The 10,939-nt window shown below is 43.7% G+C and overlaps 1 protein-coding gene across 6 annotated transcripts in view; it reads left to right on the top strand.

Annotated features, from left to right (window-relative positions):
* Positions 1 to 10,034, top strand: part of LOC115171600 (uncharacterized) — a 332,786-nt gene extending 322,752 nt beyond the window's left edge. For all 6 annotated transcript variants that reach the window (XM_029728577.1, XM_029728583.1, XM_029728580.1 and 3 more), the window contains 17 exons: positions 122 to 421; positions 590 to 904; positions 1,061 to 1,354; positions 1,493 to 1,792; positions 1,963 to 2,277; positions 2,434 to 2,727; positions 2,866 to 3,165; positions 3,336 to 3,650; positions 3,807 to 4,100; positions 4,239 to 4,538; positions 4,709 to 5,026; positions 5,179 to 5,487; positions 5,589 to 5,915; positions 6,085 to 6,405; positions 8,614 to 8,901; positions 9,069 to 9,220; positions 9,635 to 10,034. In XM_029728577.1, coding sequence (XP_029584437.1) covers positions 122 to 421; positions 590 to 904; positions 1,061 to 1,354; positions 1,493 to 1,792; positions 1,963 to 2,277; positions 2,434 to 2,727; positions 2,866 to 3,165; positions 3,336 to 3,650; positions 3,807 to 4,100; positions 4,239 to 4,538; positions 4,709 to 5,026; positions 5,179 to 5,487; positions 5,589 to 5,915; positions 6,085 to 6,405; positions 8,614 to 8,901; positions 9,069 to 9,220; positions 9,635 to 9,643 — 4,751 coding nt within the window. In that variant the 3' untranslated portion in view covers positions 9,644 to 10,034. The remainder of the gene's footprint in view (positions 1 to 121; positions 422 to 589; positions 905 to 1,060; positions 1,355 to 1,492; positions 1,793 to 1,962; positions 2,278 to 2,433; positions 2,728 to 2,865; positions 3,166 to 3,335; positions 3,651 to 3,806; positions 4,101 to 4,238; positions 4,539 to 4,708; positions 5,027 to 5,178; positions 5,488 to 5,588; positions 5,916 to 6,084; positions 6,406 to 8,613; positions 8,902 to 9,068; positions 9,221 to 9,634) is intronic.
* The last annotated feature ends 905 nt before the right edge of the window (positions 10,035 to 10,939 follow it).

The raw sequence follows: 10,939 nt of genomic DNA on the forward strand, positions 1-10,939 counted from the left end.
AGAAGCCCCTTACCTGTTTAAAGTGTTGCTTCAAAAGTCATAAATCATAACCTAATTACCTTGGAGTATAAAAAAAACTATTATTTGATTTTATCTCCACACTCATCTGTTTTGCTCTCAGCTTTTCCCTCGTCTACTCCATCCCTCCACCTGGAGACCCCCAGATTCAGGACAGTGATGACACAGACTGAGGTAACAGCTACATGTGTGGTCCACTCTGCGTATGACGCCAAAGTGTCCTGGCTTCTGGATGGAAAAGACCCAACCAGCAGGACCCCAGTGAACCAGGCCAGCAGCACAACTCAGAGCATCAGCAGTAACCTGACTCTTCCCTCAAGCCAATGGAAAACCCTGAACACAATTACATGCAGAGCTGAACATCACTGCTTCAACACCACACAGAGGACCAGCAATGTTAAAGGTTAGAATGTATCTATTTTCTCATATTCTCAGAGATACTGCAGCAGCAAAGCTGCCATGTCTTTCAACAAGTCTACCACATAAAATAAATGTATAGTATATTGTCATTAAGTCAGATGAATATTCCTTTCTCCTGTTGATTCCTCTCCTCTGTGTGTGTGTTCTCCAGGACCTGCAGTGAGCAGCACTCCAACAGTTCTGATCAGGAGGTCTCTCCCAGACTTACTGGATGGAGACAGTGCTGTGCTGGAGTGTGCCATCACACAACTCTCCTCCAGTGACCTCTATGTCACCTTTCAGGCCAATGGGGTTGATTTCCCTGAGAAACAGTATGTTGATCTGCCTGCCTCCAAAGACCACCATTCACTCACCAGACGGTTCTCTATACCCACATCACACTGGAAGAAAGACAACACTTTCACCTGTAAAGTGAACCAAGGCTACTCCAACAGCTGGGCGTCTAACTCCACAGGAACACTTTTTGGTGGGTGAACTTCTCTCGTCGTTACCTTATGATACCATTTCAATCTTTTATGTAATTAGGCCTACCAACATGAAATTAAGGTTCCGTTGTTTGTTGTTATGTCTTAATTTAGCACTCCATAGGTCTAAAGTTGAAAAGTGTTTGTGTTGTTTCCAGGTGAACCGTCCATGGAACTCCTTCTAGTCCCCAATGAGGAGCTGTCAGGTTCAGGGACCCAGAAACTCATGTGTTCTGGGCGGGGCTTCAACCCTCAGATTAAGTGGCTGTCTGGGTCTAATCAGAGGTCTGCAGCAGACAATGAGAGAAGGATGAGGGAAGACGGACATGTGGCAGTAACCAGTCATATCACAGTAACACAGCAGGAGTGGAATGAGGGGAAGGACTTCATCTGTGAGGTCATAGACAAAGATCTTCAGAAAACTGTCAGGAAGAGCACCAGTTTATGCACAGGTAGTTTGTAAACTTACAGAAGCCCCTTACCTGTTTAAAGTGTTGCTTCAAAAGTCATAAATCATAACCTAATTACCTTGGAGTATAAAAAAAACTATTATTTGATTTTATCTCCACACTCATCTGTTTTGCTCTCAGCTTTTCCCTCGTCTACTCCATCCCTCCACCTGGAGACCCCCGGATTCAGGACAGTGATGACACAGACTGAGGTAACAGCTACATGTGTGGTCCACTCTGCGTATGACGCCAAAGTGTCCTGGCTTCTGGATGGAAAAGACCCAACCAGCAGGACCCCAGTGAACCAGGCCAGCAGCACAACTCAGAGCATCAGCAGTAACCTGACTCTTCCCTCAAGCCAATGGAAAACCCTGAACACAATAACATGCAGAGCTGAACATCGCTGCTTCAACACCACGCAGAGGACCAGCAATGTTAAAGGTTAGAATGTATCTATTTTCTCATTTACTCAGAGATACTGCAGCAGCAAAGCTGCCATGTCTTTCAACAAGTCTACCTTATAAAATAAATGTTTAGTATATTGTCATTAAGTCAGATGAATATTCCTTTCTCCTGTTGATTCCTCTCCTCTGTGTGTGTGTGTTCTCCAGGACCTGCAGTGAGCAGCACTCCCACAGTTCTGATCAGGAGGTCTCTCCCAGACTTACTGGATGGAGACAGTGCTGTGCTGGAGTGTGCCATCACACAACTCTCCTCCAGTGACCTCTATGTCACCTTTCAGGCCAATGGGGTTGATTTCCCTGAGAAACAGTATGTTGATCTGCCTGCCTCCAAAGACCACCATTCACTCACCAGACGGTTCTCTATACCCACATCACACTGGAAGAAAGACAACACTTTCACCTGTAAAGTGAACCAAGGCTACTCCAACAGCTGGGCGTCTAACTCCACAGGAACACTTTTTGGTGGGTGAACTTCTCTCGTCGTTACCTTATGATACCATTTCAATCTTTTATGTAATTAGGCCTACCAACATGAAATGAAGGTTCCATTGTTTGTTGTTATGTCTTAATTTAGCACTCCATAGGTCTAAAGTTGAAAAGTGTTTGTGTTGTTTCCAGGTGAACCGTCCATGGAACTCCTTCTAGTCCCCAATGAGGAGCTGTCAGGTTCAGGGACCCAGAAACTCATGTGTTCTGGGCGGGGCTTCAACCCTCAGATCAAGTGGCTGTCTGGGTCTAATCAGAGGTCTGCAGCAGACAATGAGAGAAGGATGAGGGAAGACGGACATGTGGCAGTAACCAGTCATATCACAGTAACACAGCAGGAGTGGAATGAGGGGAAGGACTTCATCTGTGAGGTCATAGACAAAGATCTTCAGAAAACTGTCAGGAAGAGCACCAGTTTATGCACAGGTAGTTTGTAAACTTACAGAAGCCCCTTACCTGTTTAAAGTGTTGCTTCAAAAGTCATAAATCATAACCTAATTACCTTGGAGTATAAAAAAAACTATTATTTGATTTTATCTCCACACTCATCTGTTTTGCTCTCAGCTTTTCCCTCGTCTACTCCATCCCTCCACCTGGAGACCCCCAGATTCAGGACAGTGATGACACAGACTGAGGTAACAGCTACATGTGTGGTCCACTCTGCGTATGACGCCAAAGTGACCTGGCTTCTGGATGGAAAAGACCCAACGAGCAGGACCCCAGTGAACCAGGCCAGCAGCACAACTCAGAGCATCAGCAGTAACCTGACTCTTCCCTCAAGCCAATGGAAAACCCTGAACACAATTACATGCAGAGCTGAACATCACTGCTTCAACACCACACAGAGGACCAGCAATGTTAAAGGTTAGAATGTATCTATTTTCTCATATTCTCAGAGATACTGCAGCAGCAAAGCTGCCATGTCTTTCAACAAGTCTACCACATAAAATAAATGTATAGTATATTGTCATTAAGTCAGATGAATATTCCTTTCTCCTGTTGATTCCTCTCCTCTGTGTGTGTGTGTTCTCCAGGACCTGCAGTGAGCAGCACTCCAACAGTTCTGATCAGGAGGTCTCTCCCAGACTTACTGGATGGAGACAGTGCTGTGCTGGAGTGTGCCATCACACAACTCTCCTCCAGTGACCTCTATGTCACCTTTCAGGCCAATGGGGTTGATTTCCCTGAGAAACAGTATGTTGATCTGCCTGCCTCCAAAGACCACCATTCACTCACCAGACGGTTCTCTATACCCACATCACACTGGAAGAAAGACAACACTTTCACCTGTAAAGTGAACCAAGGCTACTCCAACAGCTGGGCGTCTAACTCCACAGGAACACTTTTTGGTGGGTGAACTTCTCTCGTCGTTACCTTATGATACCATTTCAATCTTTTATGTAATTAGGCCTACCAACATGAAATGAAGGTTCCATTGTTTGTTGTTATGTCTTAATTTAGCACTCCATAGGTCTAAAGTTGAAAAGTGTTTGTGTTGTTTCCAGGTGAACCGTCCATGGAACTCCTTCTAGTCCCCAATGAGGAGATGTCAGGTTCAGGGACCCAGAAACTCATGTGTTCTGGGCGGGGCTTCAACCCTCAGATCAAGTGGCTGTCTGGGTCTAATCAGAGGTCTGCAGCAGACAATGAGAGAAGGATGAGGGAAGACGGACATGTGGCAGTAACCAGTCATATCACAGTAACACAGCAGGAGTGGAATGAGGGGAAGGACTTCATCTGTGAGGTCATAGACAAAGATCTTCAGAAAACTGTCAGGAAGAGCACCAGTTTATGCACAGGTAGTTTGTAAACTTACAGAAGCCCCTTACCTGTTTAAAGTGTTGCTTCAAAAGTCATAAATCATAACCTAATTACCTTGGAGTATAAAAAAAACTATTATTTGATTTTATCTCCACACTCATCTGTTTTGCTCTCAGCTTTTCCCTCGTCTACTCCATCCCTCCACCTGGAGACCCCCGGATTCAGGACAGTGATGACACAGACTGAGGTAACAGCTACATGTGTGGTCCACTCTGCGTATGACGCCAAAGTGTCCTGGCTTCTGGATGGAAAAGACCCAACCAGCAGGACCCCAGTGAACCAGGCCAGCAGCACAACTCAGAGCATCAGCAGTAACCTGACTCTTCCCTCAAGCCAATGGAAAACCCTGAACACAATAACATGCAGAGCTGAACATCGCTGCTTCAACACCACGCAGAGGACCAGCAATGTTAAAGGTTAGAATGTATCTATTTTCTCATTTACTCAGAGATACTGCAGCAGCAAAGCTGCCATGTCTTTCAACAAGTCTACCTTATAAAATAAATGTTTAGTATATTGTCATTAAGTCAGATGAATATTCCTTTCTCCTGTTGATTCCTCTCCTCTGTGTGTGTGTGTTCTCCAGGACCTGCAGTGAGCAGCACTCCCACAGTTCTGATCAGGAGGTCTCTCCCAGACTTACTGGATGGAGACAGTGCTGTGCTGGAGTGTGCCATCACACAACTCTCCTCCAGTGACCTCTATGTCACCTTTCAGGCCAATGGGGTTGATTTCCCTGAGAAACAGTATGTTGATCTGCCTGCCTCCAAAGACCACCATTCACTCACCAGACGGTTCTCTATACCCACATCACACTGGAAGAAAGACAACACTTTCACCTGTAAAGTGAACCAAGGCTACTCCAACAGCTGGGCGTCTAACTCCACAGGAACACTTTTTTTGGGTGAACTTCTCTCATCGTTACCTTATGATACCATTTCAATCTTTTATGTAATTAGGCCTACCAACATGAAATTAAGGTTCCATTGTTTGTTGTTTTGTCTTAATTTAGCACTCCATAGGTCTAAAGTTGAAAAGTGTTTGTGTTGTTTCCAGGTGAACCGTCCATGGAACTCCTTCTAGTCCCCAATGAGGAGATGTCAGGCTCAGGGACCCAGAAACTCATGTGTTCTGGGCGGGGCTTCAACCCTCAGATCAAGTGGCTGTCTGGGTCTAAACAGAGGTCTGCAGCAGACAATGAGAGATGGATGAGGGAAGACGGACATGTGGCAGTAACCAGTCATATCACAGTAACACAGCAGGAGTGGAACCAGGGGAAGGACTTCACCTGTGAGGTCATAGACAAAGATCTTCAGAAAGAGGATCTTCAGAAAACTGTCGGAAAGAGCATCAATATTTGTGCAGGTAGTTTTTGGTATTATGACATATTCTATCCTTGAGCAGTGATATAGACCTGTAGCCTGAACATCATTTAGTAATATAGGCATTCTTCCCTTTCCTCTCAGTGACTCCAATATCGTCTCAGAAAGTGGGGGTGTACCTACAGGGACCCACTCTTCAGGAGCTCAGGACAGGTGGACAGGTGCCTGTCACCTGCCTGCTGGTGGGTCCCAGCCTTGGGGACTTTTCTGTCAGCTGGAAGGTGGATGGGTTTGTGGCTTCTCAAGGTGGGGTCACACGGGCCCCAAAGGACCATTCCAATGGGACACAGACTGAGCAGATCATGTTTAATGTGTCTGCGAGGGATTGGCATGCACACAAACTTGTGTCTTGTGAGGTGAAGCACCGCTGCTCCAGCCAAGCCCAGGTGGAGCATATCACCAAATGCAGAGGTAGGCTAATTGAACACTCAATTGGTACACATAACCCAGAATGCTGATTTTGACAATAATGCTATTATGTTGGTGCCTTTTCTGACATATTAATAAACAATATATTTCTGTTACATTTTGTTGAATAGGCCCAAAATCAACTAACTTTTCATTTGTTTTGTTCCTCCAGATCCCAAGCCACCCTCTATAAAGATAGTGAGACCATCAGATTCTGATCTATGGGGGTCAAATAATGCCACACTGCTTTGCTTGGTGTCTGGGTTCTTCCCCTCTGATGTAATAGTGAATTGGGAGAAGGCCGGCAGTCGTCTACCTTTTTCGCGCTACTCCAGTATCCCATCAGTCCTTTATGCAGGGAGCAGCACCTACTCCATGAACAGTAGACTCATCGTGCCCAGGTCCGAGTGGGATCAGAACTCCAATTACTCATGTGCTGTCAGACACGAGTCCTCCGAGAGACCTATCACCCACACAATAGAGAATGTATTTGGTGAGTGGACTGTTGATTTGAACAGTGGCATGAATTAGATTGTAATAACATGTACTGATAAATAATGTTGGTTGATGGTTGGTTGATGTTGTCTAAAGACTTGGAGAGTTTAGATGAGAACAATACCAGAGATATGCGGTTAGTGTGTCTCCCAATATATTTTAATTGTAGTGCACAATGCCCATTTTGTGCATCCCATGTCTATTTTGAGCTCTCTCTTTCATGCCCTGCAGTAGGTCTAAAGATAGGCTATTCAATGCCCAAACACTTTGTCAAAAATAATGTCATCATGACAGAAATGAAGGCTAGGTCAGCAGACCACTCTTGAGATGCATTTAGAATTGACAGACCATTCCCTATATTAATATTTTTATAAACACCTCAGAATAACATTTACTCAGTATATTGCTAAATTAGTCAAATTATCAATCCTGTTGGATTTGCTAACTAAAATCGTATTGGCTCGCTGGTTAAGTTTATCGAGCTGGCTAACCCAGCTAGCCAAGCTATATTGTTATGCTAGCTAGTACTGTAATTTGCTAATTGTTCTCACAAGCAAAACAATACAAGAAGATATTAATTATAACTCATAAGTGTAAACATGTAAAAATGAATCTATTTGATTTGAGTTGTTAAAATAACGTACCGATATAGCCTTTCTTCTCAGCAAGTTTTCAACTCAAAGGTTCCGAAGTTTTGGGACTGAACGAACAGTCTAGACAGGACAGAAACATTGCAAATGCAAACCCTAGTGTCAATGACACAACACCACTACCAATAATAATCTGTGTTGCTTGCAGCAAAGGAGCGGATTCCAGATTTACAGTCGACAAGGATCTCAAAAAAGTAGATATACTGTAGCTACAAAATACAGTTGAAGTTGGACATTTATATACACCTTAGCCAAATACATTTAAGTTCAGTTTTTCACAATTACTGACATTTAGTCCTAGTAAAAATTCCCTGTCTTAGGTCAGTTAGGATCACCACTTTATTTTAAGAATGTGAAATGTCAGAATAATAGTAGAGTGAATGATTTGTTTCAGCTTTTATTTCTTTCATCACATTCCCAGTGGGTCAGAAGTTTACATACTCTCAATTAGTATTCGGTAGGATTGCCTTTAAATTGTTTAAGGTGGGTCAAACGTTCCGGGTAGCCTTCCACAAGCTTCACACAATAAGTTGGGTGAATTTTGGCACATTCCTCCTGACAGAGCTGGAGTTACGGAGTCAGGTTTGTAGGCCTCCTTGCTCGCACATGCTTTTTCAGCTCTGCCCACAAATTTTCTATAGGATTGGCTTTGTGATGGCCACTCCAATACCTTGACTTTGTTGTCCTTAAGCCATTTTGCCACAACTTTGGAAGTATGCTTGGGGTCATTGTCCATTTGGAAGACCCATTTGCGACCGAGCTTTAACTTCCTGACTGATGTCTTGAGATGTTGCTTCAATATATCCACATAATTTTTCTACCTCATGATGCCATCTATTTTGTGAAGTGCCACAGTCCCACCTGCAGCAAAGCACCCCCACAACATGATGCTGCCATCCCCGTGCCTCACGGTTGGGATGGTGTTCTTCTGCTTGCAAGCCTCCTCCTTTTTCCTCCAAACATTACGATGGTCATTATGGCCAAGAAGTTCTATTTATGTTTCACCAGACCAGACTACATTTCTCTAAAAAGTACGATCTTTGTCCCCATGTGCAGTTGCAAACCGTAGTCTGGCTTTTTTATGCCGGTTTTGGAGCAGTGGCTTCTTCCTTGCTGAGCGGCCTTTCAGATTATGTTAAGGACTCGTTTTACTGTGGATATAGATACTTTTGTACCTGTTTCCTCCAGCATCTTCACAAGGTCCTTTGCTATTGCTCTGGGATTGATTTGCACTTTTCGCACCAAAGTACGTTCATCTCTAGGAGACAGAACGCATCTCATTCCTGAGCGGTATGATGGCTGTGTGGTCCCATGGTGTTTATACTTGCGTACTATTGTTTGTACAGCTGAACATGGTACCTTCAGGCGTTTGGCAATTGCTCCCAAGGATGAACCAGACTTGTGGCGGTCTTCAATTGTTCTTCTGAGGTCTTGGATGATTCAAAAGAATCCTCCCAGTTTCTCTTCCAGACTCTCAGTCATACATCCCCCTCTCTCCCCAGTCTCATCCACTCCAGTCTCTCCTTCCATGACTCTCACTATCTCTCTCTCTCCAGGCTCAGTGACCCCCTCTGCATCAACAGCAACCCTGCTCCAGGGTCCCAGTGAGCTCGTCTGCCTGGTGCTTGGCTTCAGCCCTTCGGACATCAACATCACCTGGCTACTGGACAACGTCACAGAGCTGTGGAACAACAACACTAGCACCACCTACAGGGCACCAGGAGGAAAGTTTGGCATCAGGAGCCACCTGAGCCTGGCACACCAGGACTGGACACCGGGGGCTGTTTACACCTGCAGGGTGACCCACACAACCCAGACTCTGGCCCTGAACATATCCAAACCAGGTGTCTGTCTGTCAGTTCACTCAATTCTGATACAAGGACATTTTCCTGGTGCTAGCCTCTTTCTAGCCTCTTTCACCATTGTAATAGAGCATTACAGTTTGGATTCCAAGCTAGCCTGTTTCTGCAACACTTTCTCAATGAAAATCTCATTTTTTCCTTTTGAGTAGAGCTCCTTGGGGTGGAGGGTGTCTTCTTTGACGAGAACAGGTCTGATCCCATTCTGGCGGATACTGCAGAGGAGAACTGGAACATGGCCTGCATCTTCCTGGTCCTCTTCCTCATCTCCCTCCTCTACAGCATCACAGTCACTCTGGTCAAGGTGAGAGGGAGGATATAACCACCTCACAGGTTTTCACTGCCTGGCTTTGAAGTGCAAATATATGTTTGTGCGATTAGCGTAAAACAATAAATATAAGAATGCATTCTTATATCCCAGTGTGTCTTTACTGCTTTGATGACCTATTGAAGCACCTGTTGAGTTTCAGACATCGAATGTCATCCCACACACAGGGTATTCAGATTATCTTCATGCTCAATATAAATCAGATTGGTCTACCCAGAGGCTATATGTTTTAGTTTTTTTGTATTTTGTATGTCACTGCAACCTCATTATCACACTTACTCGCATTTTATTGCTGGTTAAGCCACAGTTACATTTTGAATATAAAACAAGCATTACAAGGTTTTCACAACAACTTATACTTAATTATATTTTTCTTTTCTTTTTTTTCAGACAAAATGATGACTTCAGGACACTTCCATATGACAGAACCCTAGGAGTTCAACTGGAAAGAAAACCATTTATTTCAACCTTTTCTTATACAATCACAACACGTTTCTTTACAACATTGCATAGATTTAATTACTTACAGTTTCCTGTTGCAGGTTTGATGACAGGGAATTGTTCTTGTTTTTATTCCCCACAAAGACAGACAATGTCTGCTCTCATCTCTTGCTCTCAAATACTTGCTCTCATCTCTTGTTAATGCATTATAGAATTTTTGAGCAGAGATAAAAATGGATGTTTAACCACTATTAAATAAAGCATACCATTACTCTCTATGATGAAGTGTTTAGACACCAGTTATTGCTGAATTATCTGCTGATAATAAAACATTATTTCAAACAACCTACTTTGTCCTCCCTCTTGAGTGTTATTTGTCGTTTATCGTTTTTAAATTATGTTAAAAAGTATATACCATTAGTAAGAATATAAATCATGTTTCATATGTGATTTGACATAAATACATATAGAGAACAACATTAAAAGACCCCATAAGTAGGACCATGCTTTTTGGTTGTTGTTTTTCTGGCACTTTTTACTTGTATTTCCAGCATGATACACTAGGTTTGCTGCTGGTAGAAAATCCTAGGAAAAGTTATTTAATTGATACAAGCTTTCTCCAATCAATCAATCAACCACAGTCTTGTTGTGTGTGTGTATTTGGTGGGGGGGATTCACCTTAGCCAGGGGAGGCGTATCTCTGTGAATCTTAATCACACAAAGTCTATTATTTGGCAGGGAATACTATTTGTAGATCAGCCTCCCCTGGTTTAAGTGACCCCCCCCCCCCCCACCCCACCAAAACACACACACACACACACACACACACACACACACACACACACACACACACACACACGCACAACCAGATTGGAGACAGCTTGTGTTAATTAAATACAATATCTTATTTCCCCCTTTGCTGTCATGCACCTTGTTTCATCACTGTAACACCATTGTTGCCCACTAGAGGACGCCACAAGACTGTGGTGCATCTGACTGTGTGCTGGTACATTTCCCATGTGAAAGGCCAATCATGTGTGGCAATGGTTACTGGTCTTTATGCAGATGCTCACCAGCAGGAAATCAACTGGAAATATTAGCTGGCTGCATTCAGGGAAGGTCCCCATGAATACAGAGGAAGAGACAGTTATTCTCAAAATGTCTGCATATGTCAGCAAGAATATCTGTTAGAGTGTGTGTGTGTATGTCTGGAGGGTTTGAAGGAATTCACATCTGGGAGGGAAGAGACTGAGT

The sequence above is a fragment of the Salmo trutta genome, chromosome 32, assembly GCF_901001165.1.
Source record: "Salmo trutta chromosome 32, fSalTru1.1, whole genome shotgun sequence".
NCBI lineage: Eukaryota > Metazoa > Chordata > Actinopteri > Salmoniformes > Salmonidae > Salmo > Salmo trutta.